At 41.7% G+C, this 24,949-nt stretch overlaps 1 protein-coding gene across 1 annotated transcript in view; it reads left to right on the top strand.

Moving 5' to 3' along the window:
* Positions 1-24,949, top strand: part of BRF1 (BRF1 RNA polymerase III transcription initiation factor subunit) — a 171,457-nt gene that overhangs the window by 33,396 nt on the left and 113,112 nt on the right. Inside the window, exon 3 of the mRNA XM_063399514.1 lies at positions 9,385-9,558. Coding sequence (XP_063255584.1) covers positions 9,385-9,558 — 174 coding nt within the window. The remainder of the gene's footprint in view (positions 1-9,384; positions 9,559-24,949) is intronic.

Below are 24,949 nucleotides of genomic sequence, written 5' to 3'. Positions count from 1 at the left end.
TTAGTTGATACTTATGAAATTTTTACTTTGGAAATGACTGTTGTCATCCTCTTTGACTGCCAGTTGGGTAAGGTCTGGATGTGAAGAGAGTGCCCTTTGTTAGATATGTTTGTGGAATTTTAGGGGAGGAGAAAGGAAAGAAATCCCCAAAGCCCGAAAAACAAACCCCCACAATGAAAATCTGAGCCCAGGCCTTTTTCAGTCCTGAGAAAGCAGCAACAACCTTAAGTAGAGGCTGAGAGCAGAGTGAATATTAGTGTCTGTCTATATGGTTCTTCCTGCCTGCACAGTTGGATGATGGAGAGTTGAAATAACTTACCACTAACAGCTGTATTTTGACAGAACAACTGGTGTGCAGAGGAGCAGGGCTGAGCTCTAGGACAGGAAAATTGTTCTGTGCGTGTCTGAGGACAAGTAAATTCTCAGACATGTTATGAACGGTGAGCGTTAAAGGTGGACAAGGAAAGCAGGGAAGGTTCACAGGGATGTACAGGGGCCTCTTGGCAGGAAAAGGGAAAGGCTGGACTGGCTTTTATAGCAGAGAATATAGATTAAACAGGAAGGTTGTTTTTGTTTTTTTTTTTTTTTAAACAATCTTAGTATGTGTGACCTTATCTAATGGCTGCTGCAGTGCAGCTGGGAAGTGGTAATTGTTCAGCTGTGGTAACTCAATTACTTCTGCTCCTGTCCCTATCCCTCAGTCTCAGTGGCAGCTCTGGCAGGGGATGCCATCAGCTCCTGCATCCTCCTCGTCCATGAGACTCCCTGTGACTGCCGGGGCTCCTGTGGCTTCCCTGGTGTCTGCAGGGCTGAAAAATGGCTCCTGTCAGCTTTCACTCCTCTGTGCCTGGCGATGTGCAGGGAAGGCAGGAGAGCTGGCTGTCAGCGAGCAGATAACGCTGCACTGATTTATATGCTGCTCGCATCTGCAAACTTTTCCACTGCAGCAGTGGATCCCTTTGTGTTCAGTCATCATTTTGGTTTTGTTTTAAAGGTACTGATAACTTTTACCAATAGGTAGTGGAGTTTTTTTCCTATATTGTGAAGTATTCGTGGATTTTTCCCATTGTGTAGATTGATGACAGTTGCTTGTTAGTTAAATGCTTTCTACGTTGTAAAAGTATGAAATGGGTTCTATCATTCTCATGCTAGAATTGCAGGTTTTTAAAACTTTTAAAAAGTGATCTTTTCAAAACTGTCAGATTATATCATGAGCAAATATTTTTCTTTTTTTTTTTTTTTTGCTTGCAGAGATGTATAAATGATTTTTGGGTGGTTGAAGGTAGTGCTTGGATCAGCAGTAATGTTGTGTGACACCAGAAATGTCCCATTTCTTGTTGTGACAAGAGTAACAATTGGTAATTGATAAGTGTAAGAGAAAAGGTTTATATGTATATAGATATTAAAAAATCTCTAAGAATAACTGTCCTTTAAAATGTAATTAAAAAAAAAAAAAACCAACAAAATCACTGTCCAAACAATACAGAGGAAGATAAAAGCAAGGCCTAACTGGGTGGTGCTTTCAGAAGGAAATCTTGCATGTCTAAAATCTCTAAAAGTTCTTGGTATTTTAATTTTTTCTTTCCAATTCCCTTAATGTGAGACAGGTAAGGGTTATGCTACATTAATCATAGATATGCTCACAGTTCTTGCCAGTAGTACAGTTTTCCAGCTGTTTCAACTTTGAAACAGCTGCAAATCTTCTGCAAGTAAAAAAACTCAGTTAGCTAAACTTTTGGCTATAAAAAAGCCCATATTTGCTTCCTTTCAAAATGAATCTGAAACAACCTGAATCATTCTAATAGACAAATAACTAATGAGCGTGATAGTATTTGTTTAAACTGTGGTAAGTTAGATTTTTGTGTAAGCTGCCTTGTGCAGGAGGAGCAGCGAGGGCTGGGATTAGTAGCAGGGAAGCAGGAGGGAAGCGTAGGGATAGTGTGTACTTTTCTCTTTGACCCATTTAGGCTTCAGTCTCACATTTGCTTTAAGTTGATCCACGTGAATGTGGCTGCTGACAGCATTTCTCTTCGCCCCTGCCACATTCTGCCGCCGTTAGGGCTTGGGAGGCTGCTTGTTGAGTTACATGAGGGAACTGGTCCAAATGAAAATTCACCTTTTTTTGTCGTTTGGGTTGATTTTCAGCACAGCACATTCCCTCATCTGTATCAGTGTGTGGCCATGTAAATATCATATTGGAGGTGGGAACACTGTCTGCAGGAACAGCTTGGGCTTTAGCTTCACTTAAAACAGTTGTAATCCAGTTCCTTCAAAGCTGATGAATCAACAGATAAGAGTTTTGTTGGGGTTTTCTTGCTTTTGTTTTCTTCTAATGTCAGCTCTGACTATGGTTTTCCAGTGTGGCACCATAAGTGAAGTTCAGTAAGGACTTTATGAGCAAGTGGTTCTTCAGCTGTGCTAAAGAGTAATTAAGCAGGGTTAAGAAATGAGCAAGCTGCTGTCTTGAGGACGATGGGCGAGATTAGCAATAGTTAAGTGCATCAACCTGCATCAACCGTATGGCTTCTAGTCTGTTGTTGAAATGTGGGTAGCAGTTAGATGGAATTGGGAATAAAATGGCAGCTGTAGAAGTGCCACCTGTGAGGGAAGCAGAATTCCAGGAACTGCATGCAGAAAATCAGAGGAACCACTTGCAATGCCAGATTTTTTAGACTGGTTAAAATTAATTCAGATGGTCAGTTGCTGTATATGCAAGGAGGCAATTTACGTGGGAGTGGTATCAGAGGATCAGGGAATGGAAAATGTGCTTGAGGAGGGGGGTGGGAGAAGTTATGTGGGTGCTTTGCAGTCCTGTTTTGGCATTAATGGAATACAAGGGCCAATTTTGAGGGAATGAATACTTAAAGAAGTACGGGTAAGTGCTGAGAAGAGATGTTAACAGCAAATTTTCTAGGTGAAAGAAAAGTAGCTTAGTATCAAATATTTAAAAAGTGGTTGCGGCAGTGACCACCATCTGAATTCTTAAGCCATTAATCTTAAAGATGCATGGCTGTTCTCTTTAGCTGAATGAGTGAATGGGCCTTTGATGTGCTCTGGAAGGGCTTTACCAGGACAGAGGGGACCTGCACCTGGTAGATGGGCTGCTCTCATGGGAGGCAAAATGGATGGGTTGGATTGTTGTCAGCGGGCAGAGAAATTGGATACAGGTCTCTGCACTCAGATAGTCTGGGTCTGGCCCTACAGAGATAAAGAGGAGGCATCAATCCTTCAGTAAACAGGTCTGGATTGAGTCATTTTTATTTCACAAGGTTATTTTTAACACAGGTCACAGGTTTTACTGGTTTGGTTTTCTGTTCATTGCCACAAACAGTTTTGCTGGCACAGTTGGTGAAATATCACAGGGAAAGGGCCAGGAACTGTTTTATTCTGCTGAGATAAGAGGAACAGAGCGTACCCTTGGGCAGCCCCTGGAGCAGGTCTGCCAGGTGACACAGGCACTGGGGATGCATCGGTCGGAGCAGGGCCAAGTGTTCCCAGGCTCCAGGCTGCTCAGCCTGGGAACTGACACATCCTGTAGAGGAACTGGGGAGCTCTTGTGTGGAGGAGCCTGGGTTTGGGGATGTGGGGTGCACCCACAAGCAGATGCCAAGATAGGGATTTGGAGCTGGGCTCGAGTTAGGCAGAGCGTGGGCACGAGGCCAGCATGGTCATCACTTTCCTCACGGGCAATTAGGTGTTACTGGGAATAACTCTTAGCTAACCTTGATGAAATTAAACTTGTTATTGTGCTGGGTCAGCACTGCTGCAGTGTCCTGCTGTGCTGCTGCTTTTAGTGTTCATTGGCCTTTTTCCTTGCAGGCTGACAGGGATGAAGCTGTTCCTCACTCCCAGCATTGCGTGTGTGGCTGGAAATGCTCGGTGTGAGCGCTGCGGCCGTCGCCTCGCTTCCCTCCCTTTAAATATTTTCTTGGCTTTGATCACAGGACTTTCCCCTTGATTAGGCTGCTGGGACCAGCCTTCATGAGTGTAGCCCTACTGGACTGTCCCTGTTGTGCCTTTGTTTGTTTGTTTTACTGATTTGTTATACAAATAACATAGAAGTCTGGCATGGAGCAAAGAGCAGGAAATTCATTCAGGCTTTGAGCTGGGAATTGCTGAAACTGAAAGATGTGACAAAGCGTGCAGGGATGGTCACACATAAAAACTGCTCTTTTCCCCTTTTTTGGAGTTCTTTTGGGGAACCTTTTCAAAGAAGGAAAAGGAATGAAAACCCAAATGCAGAACAAAATCTGCATGTAAAATTCAGTTGGTAAAGGAATTCAAATGCTGGAAATGAATACCCAAGCGAAAACCATCCAAAATGTTTCTTTTAATAGAATCTAGTGTTTGTTACCATAACAATCCTTTTTGCAAAAGAGGGATTAGTGCTGTTAACATGACTCTGTTCCCTGCTTCAGGTAGCACTATTTTTCATGGCCCCTTGAGCAAATTGTAGAAAGGGCAGAAAATTCATATGCCTGGATTTTGATGATGCACTTTAGTATTGTAATAACAATTCATTTAGGCTCTGGCTTTGTACTGCCTGTTATTTCCCTAAAAACTTATGCCTCGTCCTGACAAGTACTATGAAATAGCAGTGTCACAGCCTCTGTAAGACTGAAGGAAAGGCTGCAGATGAGCAGACAGAAGCCAGATAACAGTAATGTAGAGCTGTAGCTGCTTGACATTACTGACTTTTAAGGGATCCAAGAAAAGGTATGATTCCTCTTCCACAGGGGAAGAGAACAAGATGTTTCTGTAGTAACGAGATCATAAAAGAAAGAAAATTGCTTGTAAAGAATATGTCTGATTTTCCCTCTTTTTCTACTTTGCCTCTATTATAACTTAAGCTGCAGTTTTGCTTTCAACTGCCTCTTGTGTAAGCATTTAATAGAACCAAGATATTCTGCAAATCTATTTTTTTTGACAGTGATTTCTGGCCTACACATTTTGTTTTGTAATAACCACTGTTTCCTCTGTCAAAAGAATGGAAATTATCTGAAATAAAAGGATAGTAGTGTTCAGTGGTCCTATGTGAACTTGTCACTTCAGGTCTGCTGTGCCAGTTCAAAGCATTGATGTTGGCATGGGATGAGAAGATGATGGTGTTTCTTTCAGCATGCTGGGAGTAGATGGGTAGAAACACTTTTTTTTTTAGTAGGGTTGAAACTAAAAGCTGAAAAGGGCCCTTTGTTTTTTGTTGCAGATTCAGGAGCGTGATAAACTTTACTTCTTGGTAGCCTGGGAACTTGATTTTGTGTGTTGATTACAGAAGTGCAAACTTCTTTCTCTTTCACTTCTTCCCCTGCCTCCCCCTCCACCCCAATGGTATTATGAGCCTTTGAGAAATAAATGGGAATTGCGTGGTGTGTGCTCTGTGCATTGCAGAATTTCTGTAGTTTCTAGACTCTTGTTCTTTTGCTCTTTAAAAGAAAATGTATTACTTTCTATTGGTGAGAGAAGGGGGAGAATATTTGAAACCTTGCTGTTGGACTTGTCCTGCCTTTTTAAAAAGACACTGCCCTTCTCCCAAAGGTACTTAGATACCGATTTTCTTGCCATCACTAAATTGCAAGGGCAACATGAAGTGTAAGCTTTGACCTCAAAGGTGCTATTTCTTGAGGTTTAAAAAAAGAATCCCAGCACCTGTCACAAACCTGTAAGGCCCAAAGAGACAATGCTTATTGCAAGTTATTATTAAAAGATGCACCTACTAAGAGACTTGTTTTACCCCTGTATATTTTGTGTTACAACTTGTGCTTCTACATAGCAATTCGGAAAAAAAATGCAATACTTTATTCTGACCATTCCACATGATGACATTCCTTTATTGTACTGAGATAGTAACTGCAGGTTTTTACAGCAGGGTCACACTGAAACATTTTAAAAAGCTGTCCTACAGGATAAAGTGGATAAGAAAGTCAGGAAGGTGTTGTGAGTTTTCTAAAACCCAGAGCATGACAGGGTTTAAAGGTGTATCAGTTCTTTTCCATCTAGTAAAGAATTTCATTTCATTGGAGTTTGTAACACTGCAATGGAATCAGGTGAACACTGAGTAGATTGCTAGTAAACTGTGCTGTATTGTTGGATATTCCCACTGTTTTGGGTGAGATCCTCAGATCCTCAGGCTTGTTGCATCCTTGCACTGGGGGGAGAGCGGCAGTGTGGGGGCTGACTGGAGCTGGGAGTCAGAGCAAAGAGGGACACAGGAGGGAAACAGCAACTGCAAGGTTGTAAAATGCCACCCAGCTAGCGAGGAGCACTGGGAGTGGGAGGATGTTCAAGGGCTGATGGCCATCATGCAGTGCTGTAGGTCTGCTGGAGGGATTTGCTCATCTTCCCAGCCCTGGAGCTTGCAGCTGCTCGGCAGCTCCTCCCTGCGCTGACCCTGCTGCTGGGGGAGCAGAATCCCAATGCTTAGCAAGGGTTGTGGCTGCCACTGCTCAGCTCTGAGGACTTCCCATCTTGAGGACTGGCAGTATGAATGAGTGTTTGGACTCTTGTCTTGTTTGTCAGCAGGAACTGAAGCATTGGATAGGGAGTTTATTTTGATTGGTTGTTTTCTTAAGCCCAATTTCTCTATGTATGAACATCTGCTCTTCAGATACCAACAGATTAAATCACTGTATTTATAGTTAAATAAAATGTTACAGAGACCCATTTTTCAGCTCTGGAAATGTCAGATTGGCCAGCTAGGCAGAAAAGGTTGGAAGTCACAACATGACATACATTTGGTTGTCATCTGACTAGGGTGAGGGCACTCTACAATGGCTTGGTTGTGTACTGCAGTACTGGGGTGACAGCCATCTAGCTGATATCTGCCTTTTCGTGGACTCTGTGAAGTGCATTCTTAAATCTGGGAAGGAACCAGAAGGAGTAAAGGGTTTCTTGAAGTTTCCTGTGGAGAAATCTAGAAGCACAGTTGCTAAAGCTAACTTTTCCAGCTTTTTGTTTTTTCTTAGTGTTACATAAGATACCAGAAAAATAGAATTTTCTTGTCATGTTAAATTCAAGGGGTGGAGGTGGTGATGGGGAAACAACAAAGCTTTTGATCTTTCTTTAGTAAATAGGAGACTGGTTACAGAATGTAAATGTTTATCTTCGATGGTGCTGTAAGCAGTACATTTCTTTCTCTCTTCTCACAAATAAGGACAAAACCAAGTTAGTCATCAAAATACACATAATTTCTAGGATGATTCTTGTCCTGAATTAAGTTGTTCATTTGGGGGATAAGCAGCAGTGTAACAGTTGTCTTGTTTTTCCACAAACTCCATGACTGATATAATACCACAGAGCAGCTTGAGGGAGTCCTAGCATACAGAATTAAAGCCGTCTCTGGTTTGCAGAAGGCTGAGTAGAACATTCAGATAGCATTTCCTAAGTAGACAAGTACCTTTCTCTTAGATCTCTTTAGTATTTTTTTAGTAATTACCTCTAAAGTAATTCCATTTTAAAATATTGATGGTGGATGAAGAGCTCAGCTAAAAATGCATATATTACTCAAACAAGCATACTGTTTTCTTAGGATGGATTATGATGAATTAATTATATTTCAACATTTGAAATTAAGAAAAGGTTAAATACTCAGAATATTAATGGCAGCTTGGGGATGGGAGCAGCTCGGTGGTGAAAATAGCTTATGAAAGAAATTAATTTCGAGTATCTTCCTCTATGTTATTCTTTTTTCCTCTTTTGGAATATTCTTTGTTTTTGAAGGGAAGCTGCTTTGCTGCTACTGCAAAATGAGTTTTTAGTACTCAAGTACATTTTTTCCCCTCCCCAAATGAGTATGAACTGAATCTTTCTTAGGGACAGAAAAAGCAGCATAGAAGTTGTAGAGTGTGAAAGAAAATTCTGGAAAGACTGGGTGCTAGTTAGTACCTTCATTTTAGGAAGATGTGGTATTTATATTTGAGTCTGGTGAGTGTCAGCCCAGGGCCTGCTGATGGCAGTGGAAAAACTTCACCTAATGGGCTTTGGATTACCCTTGAGTAGCTTATCGTGCCCACACCTCCCACGGAGGGTGATGGATCCTTCCTCTGCTGTTATGTCTTCATCCAAACGTGTCACACCTGGTTGACCAATGTGCCTTAAAGGATATCTTGGTGGTGAGTGCAATAATTTCCACGTGTGCAGGAAGGAGAAGCTGCTGCTTTGTGGCAGCTCCAGTTTGACTGGAGTCCTGCTGACCCCAGCTGCCTGGCTGGACTCACTTCTTGTTAAAACCAGCATCTTTGGCAAAAGGTTGTGAGAGGTGAAGCACTTTTACCGTGTTGTTAGTGATGATGGTGATTTGTGTAGAACTCAGATGTGTGGTCTGTGCAGCAGCCCATGGTGTTCTGGGAAGCATCGTGTGGTTGCCATTGCTTCCTGTGAGCAGTGGTGGCCATGGCAGGCACCTCTGTGCCCCTTCCAAAGCTGCTCCTGCCCTCTCTGAAGGGAACAGATGAGAGTTTCCTGTAAATACGTGTGCTGGAAACATCTGCCCGGCACATTGAATTAAAGGATTTTTCTTGATGTGCTGTCTGACCCCGTATGCTGAGGAACTTGAGTGCTCTGTTTTCCTCATGACTTCCCCCATCTTTATCTTAAGCTGTCTTTTCGGCACATTCTTCTGAAGCTGGAGCTGTGGGGACGGATTGGACCTTGCTTCCCGCATCTGCCCCAGCAGCTGGACCACTTCCTGCAATGAATCATCCAAAACACATTTTTTTTTTCTTTTTATTGTTTTATTTAAGGGTGAAGGCACATTTGTTTCCTGAAGCCACAAGCTAATCTAAGTAGTCTGGCAGACAAGCCTCAAATGAAGGCTGGGGTGCGAATGTGTTTGGAGGAAGGAAGTGCCTCCCATCATTGGGATCATGGGCAAGCTGGGAGCACAGCTCTTTCCTTTCAGACTTCATTTGTGGTCAGAGGAACAGCAAACTCCATCACTTCTTGGAGAGCTGCAGCAAAATGTCTTCTCTGTTTGCACCTCGGTGTCAAACACATCATGACCTCTGGGTTTTGGCTACGGCTAATCAAATGCTAATTGGCAAATGATGTTAAGGGAGAGGGGCATTATCTTTTGTCTGAGAAGGCTTGGCTATGGCTTGGATCCTCTGTGGGACTGATGTTTGTGGCTGAGTTTTCCAGAGCTCATTGATTGCATGTGTTTCAATTTTAGCAGTCCAAAACAAGGCTTTTTTTTTTTTTTTGTCCTGAGGAGCTAAGGCTAAATAGTTCCTGAAAGTTGAGATCATTGTATTTCATAGAGAGACAAAATCCAAAATCCACCTCCTTCATTTTGTCTTAAAAAGCACCCCCAACACTAAAAGACCCCTATCTAAAAGCACATTAACTTCATAGTTGTAAAGCTTTTCTTTTCCTTGTTAATTTTTCTAGGGAAGCGTCAGATTCACCACTTGGGAAACCAGCTTCAACTCAATCAGCATTGTCTGGATACTGCCTTTAATTTTTTCAAGATGGCTGTGAGCAAACATCTAACCCGGGGCCGAAAGACGACCCACGTCATTGCTGCCTGTCTCTACCTGGTGTGTAGGACAGAAGGAACTCCTCGTATCCTTTCACAGTTACAAAATATAAATAAATAGGAGACCCACTTTTAGCAAATCAACTATCCCAGTTAGACCTTGTTTCAAACTGGGAAAAGGTAAGTGTTTAAGAGCTAACTTGGTCATTGCTGGTTTAACACACTGAAGTGAAATGGGAGTGTTTCCTGTGGTTCAAGTCAATTTGTTCCCTTTCTAAATGTACAATACTTAGTAGTTAATGCTATAAATGTCATTCTGCCTCTAATCACTAACTCTGAATTTCTTCTTTTACAACATTTGCTGCAAATATAAAATTGCACTTCCCCCGTGCTTTGCTAGGGTTTATTATTTGTGGAGGTTTTTTTGTTTATTTTGTTTTTCTCTTTTAAAGTAAATGACAGTTAACCCCAAACCTCCTGCAGTGTCAGCATCAAAGAACAGATTAGAGTTTCAGTGGGTTTTCCATCAACATATTTGGATTTCCTTCTTCTGATACTTGCGGGAAGGACAGTATCACTCCTGTTTTAGTTATTAAAAAAAGATGTTTGATAAATTCTGAAATTTGCTCAAAAATCATACAGGAAATCAGTGGCTGGAGGTGCACACAGGACAGATTCCAAGTGAGTACTCCCTGCTTTACCATCCTTACTTTTGTCTTGCAGAACTTAATAAAAATCCACATAAGCTTTAAATACTGATGACCGTACAAAATAATTTATTTTATATGTTTTTATTTCTTTTATATTGTGTTTTAGTTGCTGGAGTTCAGAGTTTAGTATCAAACAATTACTTCCGTTGCTGTGGCTCTGAGCAACCTGGTCTAGTGAAAGGTGTCCTTGCCTATGGAACTGGACGTATTTTAAGGCCCCTTCTAACTCTCCAACCTTTCTATCATTTTATCATTCTACAATTCTGTGTTTAGCTCCTTTCTACTTTAAAACAGCGTGTCCGCATCTTCAGTATTGTAATCTAATGCTTTTTCTAGATTGCTGCTCTCATTCTATATTTTTGCAGTTGAACACTTTAGCTTTCCTTTTAAGATTGAGATGATATTTTTTTTGCAGTTTCAGAAACTGTATTCTTTATTCTAAAAGTATATCTTGTAGTAGTGCTGTGGTCATTGTATTTGCATGTTTTAAAAAATGTGGTTTTGCAGGAAGAATGGAATTAAAAGGCAGGCTTGCCTATTACATTGGTCTTTCCTACTGTAAAGTCTCCATGTGAACTTTGAACAGCAGCACTCTGTCGCTGCCATAAAGACAGTGTTGATTTTAAGGTGTTAGCAATATTTTGATAATATATTTTCCGGGTAACTACCTGAAAGAGGGTGGGATTAGATTAGCTATTAAAAATTCTTTACAGTGAGGGAACTGAGGGCTTGGCACAGGTCACCCAGAGGAGCTGTGGCTGCCCCATTCCTGAAGGTGTTCAAGGACACCTCGGATCGGGCTCTAAACAACCTGGGCTGGTGGAAGGTGCCCCTGCCCACGGCAAGGGTGTTGAAAATCAATTATCTCTAAGATCCCTTTTCTGAGTCTGTGTTATATTTATGCTGATGTCATGTTTAGAGTAATTTATTTACAGTTGTTACTTGATACTTCTGAATGATAGCGCAGCCGTAATATGCAAATCCATTTTTCCCCACTGATAGTGATAAATAGCATTTGAAGAAACGTGGGCCATAAGAGGCAGATAGGTGCACTGCAATGTACAGCCATCTGTGCAGCAAGTGTAGCTAATGCAGAGCAAACAAATAAAGCAAAAATAATTTACTTGTTTTTTGACCTTCTTTTTAAGTATTTCAGCGTTTATCTCACATGCAAGATGTACTGGTCCAATTGACACTTAATAAATCCCTAAATGGATTTCCCAGCTTTCTTTGTTAAATGGAGATAATGTCTGTGATACTCCACATAAAATATTAGGAGTAAAGTATGAATAAAGATGAGTTCTGACTTTCTATATCAATTATACTCCACCCTCATTTGCACAGTTACTGTGCTACCTGGGAATGAAAAAGTTGTTGTGCATGTCTATACAGCTCAATTTTTTAGTGTTTATTTTTTTTAATCCATTAGATAAAATTTAATTTTGTAGTTAATACTAAGCATTTAACCTTTGTCACTTTGGGAGAGGGAGTTCATTCAGCTTCTGCCTGTGTTCCACTGTGGCTTTGTTTGGTTGGTTGGTTTGTTTTGTTTTCCATTACTATTTAAAATCCAGTGTAGTTTAAAAAACAAAACCTAAATAAATTATGGACTCTCAACACTGAAATACAAATTCCTTTTGTGGTATCTTTTCCTTTCATGAGAAGCTTGAGAACCTGACAGCTATGGGTGCAAATTGCTGACCTTTGAAATGAGAATATGTTCAAGGCTCCGTAGATTAGTTATGATGATCATTATCAGCATGTTATACTTGTTCCCAGATTAAATCTGGCAATACAGACCTGGGCCACAGGAGGCAGGGATGTTCCCAGGGCCTTTGGAGCAGAGGGGCCAAGAGCAGGTGTGATAAAGTGCTTTAATAAGAATTAAAATCCATATTCAGGGTAATGAACTTGCCACTGGTTTTGGTCTTCTGGAGAAGATGCTGAGGAGGGCTTGGGAAGAGGAGCACTACACTCAGTCATTCTGTACAAAGGACATGCAGTATTTTTAACACTTCAACATTTAAATACACTACTCAGCCAAGCTCCTGATTTTAAAGTGTTCGTTGTTCATTCTAGAATTCTAACAAAGAAATGTGGGAGAAATTTAGAAAAGGAGGTTAAAGGCTGAAGATTGATGAAAGTATTTTAGAGGAAAGAGGTGACATGGAAGAAGTAGCAAAGGGCAGCAGCATCCTCAGAACTGAGAGCTCACTAGTTTTGAGTGGCCCAAATGAGTTATCCAAGTGACTTAGGAGCTGTGGAGGCAAGAGATGTTACCTGGGAACAGAATAGTGTTAGCAGTAGAGGACATCATGTTTCTTAAAGAGTTGTGTAGTAGAAGGAGCAAAAATGCCTGGAGAGGTACAGGGAGACGTAGTGAGGGACTGAAGTGACAATAATTGTTGTGTTCTTGTGGCAGAACCAAAGGAGTGGGAAGCATTTGGAGAGGGAAAAGAGAATTTAATTGTGTCTGCGAGTTCAGATTGAGGGAGTGGAATGTATTTATCTGACATGGTTATCTGCTTATTCTTCTTTTTTCATAATGTACATGTCGCCAGTCAGCCTCTGTGAAAATGTGAAGAATACTGTAGCCAAGTCTACTAGTGCAGTCTGAATTATGCCTGAATAAACCTCAGCCTGAAATAGGAAAACATTATGTTCTCCTTGGTTCTTATGCCTTATTTAATTAATGCAAAAATGCAAAATATTCTGGTAACTCAAATTTTTTTTATCTGAAAAAATAGTTCCAGAACTTAAGAAGAAAATAGAGACTTATTTATCTGAAGATCAGCTTTTATTTGTAATCCTTTGGAAAATTTTGTATATATTATTTGAGATATGCGTTGATTTTACATCAGTTTTTGGTTTTTGTTAGGTTATATGACATGAACCCCCACAATGCAGCCACTTTTGTATAGCTTTTCATTTGTCTTCCTTTATTGCTTGTTAGTGTTAATGTTTTCCAGGGAAAACAGCTTGCTGACTATTAGCTGGATCTGGGAGGTGTTTCATCCTTCTGATGAGTTGCCTATAAAAACTTCAGTTTATTATTCTCTTTATAAAATGTGACAATGTGTCTGTATTATCAGTGTGAGAAATAAAGATAGAATGCAAAAAATACATCTGAATGAGGCAGTGGTTTTGAAACCCTCAGGTGTGATGGAACCTGTTGTCCCCCTCCCAGGGACTGAGCGATGCTCAGCGTTTCCAGTGACGTCTGACTTTGTCTGGCACTGCCAGCGCTCCGGGCAGTCCAGACTCTAGCTTTTAATTTGTTTCTTGGAATAGTAACAGCCCTCAGTTGTTTCTCTTTAATGTTTTGAGCAGCTTTTCCACCCCCTACACATGGTAGAATGGAAACAAAGGGCGCTTTAGGTGGTTCCCGAGAGAGAGAACTTGGGAAGAGCCAGGCAGGGGGTTTGAGTGAGGGTTTGAGTGACTTATGGGCTCAGCTGTAACCTGTGGCTGCCCCAGGGTCACTCAGGAACAATGACAGCCTGGCCAGGATTTTCCAGGTGGGATATCAGTTTGTTTTAATCAAGGAACATTTCATTCTGTTTGTAATCCTGTTACTGTACACAGCGGTTTGAAAAACCGTACAACTGTCCACTCTTTTGTGTAATATTTTCCAATGCTACCACCTGGGGTCTTTTAAAGCAACATTTTACATGGTAAATGTATTTTATCCCACACACATGTACCTTTTTATACTATTTATTTATTCTTTTCCTTTGAAGCTCACTGAAAAATGCACCCTTAGTTGTAAACCAAATCCTGTCTTGTCAGAACATAGTAAATAAAAGCTTTTCCACATGAGAAGAGTCCCTGCAAAGTTCCCTCACCAGCTATCTTGTGTAAATATCCCTCTGTTTGCCTCTGAAGGTAAATTCAGGGCAGTTTTTTCTCCCTCCAGTAGAGCTGATCAGTCTCAGTGATGGGGGGCTCTGAGCTGGGCAGCCTCTGAGACTGAGGTTGAGTTATTAGGGGGTCTTCGGTGGCTTTTTGTGGTCAGAGGACAGAGGTGGGATCCTCCTGAGGTCGGGCCAAGGCAGCCAAGTGAGTCCTCTCTCCTGAGCTGCTTGCAAAAGAGCATTTCTGATAAATGTATAAGAAAAACAATCTCTTTGGTTTGGGCGTTGGGAGCAGAGGGCTGCCAGGAGATCATTTGGTGCCTTGAAGTCTTTTAGATGTAAACTTGAGCTGGGTGGGAAAGCATAAGGAGCTTTTCCTCCCTGGCTTCCTCTGCCCTGTGAACCTCCCTTTTGTCTGAGGGAAGATCACGAAGGCATTGCCGGATCCCAGCAGGCAAGAAGGGTTTGGGAAAAAGCTGGGCAGCTGAATGGGGCAGCACTTTGTTATTTCCTATCTGTCTGCAGTGCTTGTACTTTATTGCCAAGCTATTTGAAAGTCTCCTGGTTTAATGTGTTTATTTTCATGTCACAGAAAGGGAAGTTGGGAGTATTTATCTTCATTTCCAGGTGCAGAACTGAGGCTAAGTGACACATTCAGAGTTACCCACAAAATCTGTTACGGAGTGAGGAACTGCTCTCTTTAATCCGTGGTCAGGCAGCAGCTACTGGGCTTTTGTGCCATGTTGGTCTTTGCAAGAGGAGTTCAGCTAATTTCCTCTTGAGCGTTAGCAGCTCTGTCAGTTCCGTGCTGTCTTGGGAAGCTTTGTGCAGCCTCGCCATGAGAACCTTTGATGGATACATTCTTTGTTTCTCTGCTAACACTTCAAGGTCTGTCTTTGCAAGGAAAAGGGCAAGACTTCCCTTTTTATTAGAAATGAAAAATTAGATCTCCAGCAATCTTTTGACCTCTACTAAAACTTCCTGGAGCCAGCAGGCCCTAGTGTTCCTGATTAAAAAGTTAACTTTTGAAATTAGGCTTTAATCAAGAAACTTTAAAGCTGTGGTTAGGGAGGTTAATAAATCCACTTTCTACTTCTCTCTGGTTAAGGACTTTCTTTTTAGTAACTGACCTTTTACTTTTTTTTTATTAACTGCTGTTGCATTGAAAATGTGTTTTGTTCAAGTGTGGAGTATGACAAGGACATAAAAGAATAAGAATGGATTTTAAATTGCACAGTTAATATATATATAATATTTACTGAAGCAAATTACTTCATTTCACTGCGTGTAAAAGACACCAAGATCTTACTTCATAGTAAGTTGAACAGAATATTTTCAGTTGGAACTGACCTACAGTGATCATCCAGTCCAACTGCTTGACCAATTCAGGGCTGACCAAAGCTATACCATGTTGTTAAGGGCATTTTCCAAATGCTTCTTAAGCACTGAGGGCTTCAACCACCTCTCTAGGAAGCCTGTTCCAGTGTTTGACCACGTTCTTGGTGAAGAAATGTTTCCTAATGAAGCATTTGCTTGGACTTGAAGGCTTGCAAAAGCCTTGTTCACTTAATTTCAAAATGAAGTTTTAAATTTGCTGTGTTTTTGAGCAGATGGATTTTAGCTGGAAGAGTTTCATATATTAAGAAAAAATTGCTGCCTTAAATAGGGTGTGACTGTTGTTGCCCCATGTTATTTGCATAGATTTCCAAAGAGTTAGGTGTTTGGTAATGCTTGGCTTTTGTGATCATTCCTATTTAGTACCACACGAGAAAATGCTGGAGATGTAGGGAAGAGGGCAGGCAGGGACAGCAACAGAAATTTAATTTCTGCGCCTTAATTTCTCCCCATCACCCTCTCCTCCCGCCAGGGCTGGACCTGTTGAATTTCAACAGCATGGCTCATGAGCTGAAGCCTGCATATCCAGTCTGCTTTTCCATGGAATGGAGGAGAATCATATCATCTTTCACTTGCACTGCTGCCTCACACATTTTTTTTCCCCTATAAAGAGATATGTATATAGCAAGCGTGGTGCTGAGAGAATGACGCGTTTCACGTTTCCAGTTGGTGGGAAAATAAAATTTTCCTTTCCATGTGGTCACTGACATCTTATATTCCACTCTGTGGCTCTCTCCTCTTCCCTGCTGCATCCCCCTACTGCCAGGGCTGCTCATGGGTGGGCAGCAGTGGGACAGTGAGGCAGAGGGAGCCTCTCAGATATCTCACCTGGCCTCCAGTGGTGTTGCAGGAGAGCCTGCGTTTCCGTAGGTCCTCTGGATGTCTTTGTAGCCCCTGAAGTGGTGCTGGGTACTTGAATTGCTCCACTTGTGTCTGGTGGTTTGCAGTGTTTTTTAAAGAGAATTCCTTCTTGAGGAGATAATAACCTGAAGCCTTTCAAACTGGTTGTGTGGCCCTGCACCCTGGGGGACAAGTCTGGGGACGTGCTTAGTGGCCCTCAGGTCCTGCTCCAATCCCTTGGAGGGGAAAGCCATAAACCTTCCTTGTGCCTGACTCAGAGGTGGCAGGAAAACAGCGAGTGTGATTGCTGCCTGGAATTATCCTGCGGGGTGCCCTGCTCTGGGAGACTGCAATTTTACTGTGGAGATTCTGTACTTGGGTGATTTCCTTTGTTCCTTTCGGGTTCTGAAAATATAAAAGGGGAAGGGAACTTTACATTGTGGTGTGTGTCAACTCAACATCTGACTGTTTAAATCCTTGTGCTAAATGCCCATTACGGATGCTGCAGGGAGGGAGGGGAAAAGCTGCTGTAAGTGCAGTAGTGATAATTGACCCACTTAAGAGAGCTGCTCTAATTTTGCATGTTACAGCATCCTGGAAATTCAGATAAGAATGTTGATCTCTCCAGCTAATAGGATTTCTAAATATATCATCCAAAAGAAGCAGGAGGACTGCAATTTTGCACGCATATGTGTGTGCTCAGGCTAATGTTTTGTTTAAGAACTGCACACTCTGAAAATTGGCTGTTCACTTGTTACTAACTGGATAAAATAGAGCTTGACCTTTGGTCCAGCCAAGGGGAGACCTGATCATGCCCCATTAAATTCACTGATGAAATTCTCACCAGCTTTTGTGTAGAGGGGTGACCAACTTTTTTCCTTTCAGGATGTTGGTGCACAGCAGGTGGCTCAAATTGTCAGCTTTTCCATAATGCAGCATTAAACAAACCATCTGCAGAGATGGAGAAGGGGACAGGGTCACAAGATGGCCTATCAAGATTACAGATTTTGGCTGGTGTTGATAGTTTTGTTTTCCTCATTTAAGGGAAATTTTGAACAGTAGAGGTCAAAATAATACTCTGTTGAAATCTGTCTGCAGAAATACTTTATGGCTTTACAGAGCAGAGTGTTTCAAGTCTCTCTCTGGGCAGTTTTTTCTCAAAGCACAGCACTGGGGTGGCCTCACCTCCAGTCCTGGGTGCAGTTTTGGGCACCACAAGATCAAAAAGATATTAAATTGTTAGAGTGTCCAAAGGAGGGTCATGAGGATGGTGAAGGGCCATGAGGGAGGCCATCAGAAGGGGCAGCCGAGGTCGTGTGGGTTGTTCAGCCTGGAAAAGAGGAGGCAGAGGCAGAGAAGTTACAGGATTGCAGCCTGTAACTTCCTCGTGGGTGGAAGAGGAGGGGCAGGCACTGATGTCTTTTCTGTGGTGATCAGTGACAGGACCCAAGGGAATGTCCTAAAGCTGTGTCAGGAGAGGTTTAGGTTGGATGTCAGGAAAAGGTTCTTCACCCAGAGGGTGGTTGGGCTCTGGAGCAACTCCCCCAGGAAGTGATCGCAGCACAAAGCCTGAAAGAGCTCAAGAGACATTTGGACCATGCTCTTGGACATATGGTGTGATTCTTGAGGTGTCCTGTGCAGGGTCAGGAGTTGGACTTTGATGATTCTTGTGGGTCCTTTTGAACTCAGGATGTTCTATGACTGCTGAAAACCTTGGAGTTTCCAGTCAGGAGAGCTGCTGCACCTACATTGTTTTAATTCTGGAGGTCCTTTGCCCTTGCCCATCTTACCTTCATGTGTTGGGACAAACAAGAATCACTGTTGCCTTTTGAAATTAAGGCTTTTGGAGTAGGTTCACTGAAGCCTTTGTCACTGTGGGCTTGAATTACATGATGTGTGGGTAGGAGAAATGTTTGCTCCATCACCATGTCAGGCCTTGTGTAAGCCAGAAGTACTTACAGCAGAAGCATCTGAGCCAGATTTTTAATGTGTGCAATACTCGTCTGTTATTGCATGCATAAAAATAATAATTAATGAAGTGAATTGCATGAAAAATAATAATTAATGAAGTGAATTGCATGGTCTGTCCTCTTAGTAATTAGGCTCCAGTTTGGGGTGTCTGAACTGATGAGACATTCTCATGGTACAGGTGAAACAAGGAAAGAACCGAAGCAGGGAGTGAGAGATACAAAGGCATCAGTAGTTCTGGGGTAGAAATACAAGGGACAGCCCTCACTGGCAGCACTGAGAGGGGTGAAGCTGAAAGCTGGTGGCAGAGGCATGGGGAATAACCAGGGAACAATGTCAGGATGAGGTCTGGGTGATGGATGAAGGGAGGGGAGTGTGATGGCAGGAGGCCTCCTTCCAGGGAAATAAATACAAAGGAGGGACGATAAGGAAGGGATCACACCTCTGATGTCTTTGACCTTCAGTGATCCTTGCATGCTTGGGAAAATAAATATTTAACAATCTTCTTAAAGCTTGTTTAAAAGAGGAAATAATTAGGTTGGCTCTCAGCTTAATACGGTTTATCTCTGCATCTGAAATTTGGGGCTTATGTCAGCAAAACCAGAATTATAACTGGGTGGTGTTTTGACCTGATGGGAGCTAATATGTTGCTAACACCAGCTAAATAAAAACAGTGGGGTACAGTTGGTCATTGTGCAGCACATTCTTGCTTTTGTCAGGGGATATGCTGGACATGGTGTGGGATGAGGAGGAGATGCATCCCCTTCCTTCCCTGGATGGCTGTGCCCCTCTTAAAGAGGAAAAAAAAAAAAAGAAAGCATTACCTGATGCTTTGTTTAAATAAATCCTGATAGCAAACATGATCAATTATGGTTGATATTTTTGATTCAGACACTGAAAAATATTCCTGGTTGTAGCCATCACTAATATTTTATGCATTTTAATGCTTTAAAAGTCAATTAGAAAATTAAATGCTCTCTTTCATTAAAATAGAAGATTGTGTATTTGAATTTTAATGCAGTAAGAATGCTGCCTCAGAACACGAAGTCATTTTATTAGATTAATTAAGATCAGTAATGCAAAATAGGGTGAACAAAAGCCAGTGCGTTGAGACCTATAAGCCCTTCTGTGCTTGCTATCTGCAAATATTTTAGCTTGAAGTTTTCTCAAATTGTGTCCACTTTTCATCCTATTCTTAAGTCTCATGCAGATTTTTCTCTCTTGCAGTTTTTGATGTCTTAAGAACAAAGTGAAGGTATATCAGAGAAACAATATTACCTGTCAAATTTGTTTTGTAAAAACAGGATTCATTCTCACACCTGACCCCGCCTTATATCTTGAAAGTGGTCTTGATAATGATTCTTTACATCCTAATAAAGTATAAGCCTTTTAAAAATGGGTAAAGGTCCTTCTAAAGAGCTGTTTTCTTTCCTTTAGATGTTTGTCACTAGGATTTTGTTTGCATGATGTAGTTTTCATACACAAACCTCATGCTGGAATTGCTTCTCAATGAAACACTTTCAGCATTTTGTAATTCATGCCAAGTACAATGGTGAGCTGAGCCTTTTCTAACTTTTCCCTGTTCATCTGCCTTTATGGCAAGTCCATGTCCTTCCTCGAAGGCAAAAGAAAATGTCTTTTCAGTTCAACTGCCAGACTGGCTCAGTATTGTTGCAAGTATGAATGATGTAATACTCAATCACATGGTGGTATGTCTGCTATTTTCCCCTCTTTGAGAGAGAGAATAATCTTTCCATCTTATCCAGTTTCAAGAGTCTGGGAAAATAGCAGCCGTAAATGAGGCCCAAAAGAACCAAAATCTTGATTTTTTCCAGAGCTTTTCTTTTGAAGCCAGATGTTCCCCATGTCTTCTTTATTTTGACTTGCTAATTGGAAATAAGATGTTAAAGATAACGTGTGCTTTGAAGCTTGTGTATTGTGTATTTTATTTAGATTTAATCCTTTAAACATTTGACAATAAAACATAAATTGCAGAGCTCTCATCTTTAGATCAGCTGTAAGTGAATCATTTAAGTTTTCAACATCCTTCCAGTTTGAGAGAAATGCAGTAGTCTCAGTGATGTTTTGACTGCATATGTTAGTAAAGTGCTATGAGATTTGCTAATCAGTATTTTTTAAATGGAGATATATTGCTGTTTCTTCAACGAAGGAGCAGCTTGGCTCCCAAAAATAAAGTCTTGGCTTATGCCTTGGCAGGGAGTAGAAATCTGAGTGTTCTTCAGATTCCTTTTGTGTTAATAAGCAAGGAGGAATAGTGAACAATATATTTTATGTTGTCGTATGTCATAATGGAAAGCAAATTTTGAAAAAGGGGAGATACAAGAGGGGAGATAGACTGAAAGAAAGAAGCCTTTTAGTGTGGACAAAAAATAGAATGTAGCTTCTACTGGGCTATAGTATTTTTAATCTGGAGAGAAAACTTATTTACTGTAAATGCATATTCAGCAACATGACATGTACTAACCAAAATGGAAAAGCCCTTATTACATAAAAACCAGAACTCCAGACATTGCCTCTGTCTTATTGTCAGGAGAAATTCTCACCATATCTGTTTTACAGTATTTTTCCTTCTGCAGTTGGTCTTTTAAACATTTTATTGTGCCTGTAGTGGCCTTGCAGCTTCCAAGGGAAAACAAAGTTGGTTTTGTCATTTCAGTGCTGTAATGTGTGGCACAACTCTAGGGCAAACAAGGAGCTGGTGTTTCAAATTAGACTGCAGAAGATTTGAGAGGTTACCTGAACCTGACTGTTTCTGAGAAAGCACCACCGTGCTTTCACTTTGCAAGGATTTTGCCCTGTTCTAGTTAATTTGCATTAAAAATATACTTTTTCTCTTTCCTTAATGAATCCATGGCTTCAGAGTAATGCAGTTCTGCCTATCAGCTCTGAAGGCTGTAATATTATAGATGATTTTCTGTGACTCTTGCTTTTGGGCAAAAGAGCTGGACTGTCTGAATTGAGACTATTTCTTTTGAAATTTGCCATTGAAATCACCAGTGGACCATCCATCCTTGATCTCCAGGGAGACGAAGAAAGAAATGCAAAATAATTTTTAGTCATTACTGAGGAAGGCTTCTTTTAAAGAGACATCAGGATGTTTCAGCTGCTGCCTCTCGCTTGGTACCTGGGATCAGAGAACATTCAATTTGTACTTATCTGGAGTTCAAAGTTTGGTTTTCCCATGTGATCGCTTTTAACTTCTGCAGAATCTAAGCTGAATTTTCTTTTCCATTTGAAAAGTCCTGGTCCTTAAAGGATCAGTCTTCTAGAGGATGCACCAGATGGACTGCATCTGTGCTGCTGTCTCTGAAGGACTCCCAGATCACTGCATTCTCCTCACATCTGGAGGACCCAGTTCATTGCCAACAATTATTTCCAGTGCATATTCAGATTATAGTTTTTCAATTGAAGAATGTTTTTTGTCAATGTTCGGTTTCATATTTATTATCATTCACCCTGACTCTAAGCTCTCCCTGTGGCAGAGGAAAGCAACTCCAGTATTGACTGCTGCTGTTCTCATTCCTCAGACTTCGAATGGGTTGCTTCAGTGTCTCAGCTGTTTCTCACAGTCATTCAGTGGTGAAACAAGAGAATGCTCCAGTCCTTGATTTCTGCTGATAATGTTGGCAGCCCTCCCAGCAGAGCTGTGAACTGATCACTTTCCTCCTGTTTCAGCTGGAGAATTTGGGAGCACCATCAGGAGCTGAGAACATTGGCTGAGAGGTGGTATCCACAACAGGAGGGCAACATCAAAAAAGGAAGCTTCAAAATATAGCTTGACAGAAGTGTGTCATTGCAACAGTCCTTCCTAGTAACAGTCTGTAGGGTGGAGTGAAAGACAATACTGTGTATTTTCCACTTTCTACAGCAGTCAGGTGTGATACAGGGAAATGTTTTTATAGGTAAAGTATCTGAAAGTGATGAAATATGTAGAAAAGCCTGTGCCCTATGCAGGATTGTAGAATAATTTAGATTAGAAGGGGCCTATGGAAGTAATTTCTCCACTCCCTGCTTACATCCTCAGTAGATTCCTGAAGCCCTGCTCTGGTTGAATGTTGGTTGTCTTTAGCAATGGACGTATCATGTTCTCTCTGGTCATTACTATCATCACGCCAAAGGGGTTTTTTCCCCAATATGTAAACATATTTTTTCTTGCTACAATTTGCTTCTGAGAGGAATTTGGCTCCGTATTCTCTGTACCCTCTCATTAGGCAGACAGTGTTAGGTGTCCCCTAAAACCAGGCTGACAAGCCTGACTCTCTCAGCTTTTCCTTGTAAATCACGAGTTCCAGCCCTCAACCATGTCAGCATCACTGTGATGTTGTACTTGAGAACCCAGATGTGACCAAGGCTGTCCCAGGTGCAGCAGCCTCGTTGGTGGTCAGTAGGCTGGCTTCCCTGCACTGCTGGCTGCACTTTTGCTAACACAACTCAGTACCTGTTTGGCCTTTCTCAGTGCAAGAGCCCACTGCTGGCTGCTGCTCAGCTTTTTTCTGTGGTGACTTCCAGCTTCTTTGTGCCAGCTGTTCTTTCCCTGGTCAGCCCCAGCCTGTACTGTAGCTCTGTGTGTGAGGCTTTTTAGGAAGTTGAAAGATGCAGCTCCTGTCAGCTCAGTTCTGCAGTCTCCTAAGATCCCTCTGAGTGCAGCCCCACCCAGTGCTGCAGGGCTGCTTGCCCGGCTTGGTGCCATGTGCATACCTGCCTGGGGTGCCTCTGCCTCCCTGTGTCTCTGCTGATGGGGACAGCATTGTCCTCGGGGGATGCCTGCAGCAGCTGTCTGCTAATTGGACTTTGTACTGTTAATCACAGCCCTTCAGACCTGGCAGTCCAGCCAGTTTAATGCTTGCCTAGTCCAGCAAGCCAGGCCATGATGTCTCAACAACTTGGCTTTAAGAACAGCGTGGCAGACCACGTGTCCAGCTTTGCTGAAGACACAGTGAGCAGCTTCCATTGCAGTGCCAGTGTCCCTGAGCTGCTGCTGTTGGTTGGGGGCCATGTAAGACTGCTGGGTAGGTGACACTTTGCACAGGGGTGCAGCTGAGCTGTGTCTGTGCACACAGCAGGGTTTTTGGCTGGTGCTCTGCCTGGAGACTCTTTGCTCAGAGTCTGGAGCTGTTTTCTGATGGGCAACACAGCAGGTGCTTATCATTCTAATTTCAGGTGTTTTTAAAGTACTGGTGACTAAAGCCTGTTCCTGGCTTGCACAAACCCCAGATTCACTTCTGGAAGGGGAGTTAAAAGCTGAGAGGGGAGTCAGGGCCGAATACTGCCCATTCTCCTTTTGAAGCTATTGTTGCTGTGCCATCTGAAACATGAGAATTGTGAGGCCAAACGAGTGGAGTCTTTTGTAGGTGAATGGCCAAGCTCAGAGAGGGGGTGTACTTAGTTCAGCTCCTTTCTTTAAGGTTACTCCTGTGTGATTCTTTTTTTACAAATATATTAATTATATATTACTCTCTTGATCTAATGCATAAACAGTTGTGGCAGTAGGACTGTAGTTCCAATTTGCCTCCTCCCAGCTGAGGTTCCTGTTGGTGGAGGTATAGAATTTATAGTGTTTCGTGGAGAAGGTCAGTATTCTCATCTTCTGATTGGAGAAACTGAGGCATAGAAGGGAAGCAAAATGACTTGTTCATCAAGATGTAGGTATTTTTGTGTCCTGTGTGCAGCCATACCTCTTACTGCTGCCTGCCATAATGTAGGAGCCCTGTTGTACATACTGCTTTCTATTTAATTTTTCTAAGACACTAGACTATACTTTTCCAAGTATATTGGCTAAATACATTGGAATTTTTAGCCAAAATTTCCAAGAGGAGCAAGTTCTGCACTAGCTCTGGTATTGCACTGAGCTTGTTAGCAAAATTCTAGGCTGAATTTATAAATCTCGGTGGTGAGAAAAAAATGATCATTTTTCTTGAAAGCTTTGCAAATATGACACAATCAGTGAGCAGCTGTAAACATGAGACTCACAATAGCATTCTCAGTTGTTGTTCAGAGCAGAGCTGTATTTTAGGAGCTTGCCATCAGCATGCTGGATAATGTTATTTGAAATCACACTGCTGGGTTACAATAAAACTACTGCAAGACACCGTGAAAGGCGTCTAAGGAGCTCTTTCCCAGCATATCACTGGCAGTTTTTATTTTCCCAGAGGCAGATGATATGTACATCATTACTGACTTTTTTTTTTTTTGCTTTCCCTCATGAAGAATTCCAGCCGCTGAGATAAGTTTACAGCTTCTTAAAAACTGATAATGACAGAGCAGTCTCTGTGCTGTAAGAGAGACGTGAGATAAGTGCTTGCCACTGCTACAGCATTCAAAAGAAGATAATAAAAGGATAAAAGTTTAAAATGACACTTCAGGAAAATACCTTATTTTCCAACTTGATTAAAGCTATTTAATGGAAGTTATTAACTTATAAGAATATGAGAAATACCATTTGCAAGTAAATTAACTTCAGTATGTTCACTAACTGATGCTGTGCAACATTGTCTTGAGATGCTTCGAGAGCTCCTACCTAAGTGGAAGAAATATTGACAGCAATGCCAACAGAATTCCAATGTCTTTGACAAGTGAATTGTACCAGATTGCTTACTGAATACCCAAGTTTTCAGTAGGATATCAGTGTGGGCATTCTGTCTTCTTCCTAACCCCTGTTCTCCCCACATGTCTTCCCCCAGTAAAGGGTT

The sequence above is a fragment of the Prinia subflava genome, chromosome 5 (genome assembly GCF_021018805.1).
Source record: "Prinia subflava isolate CZ2003 ecotype Zambia chromosome 5, Cam_Psub_1.2, whole genome shotgun sequence".
Taxonomy (NCBI): Eukaryota; Metazoa; Chordata; class Aves; order Passeriformes; family Cisticolidae; genus Prinia; species Prinia subflava.
This window is presented reverse-complemented; position numbering and strand designations above follow the sequence as displayed.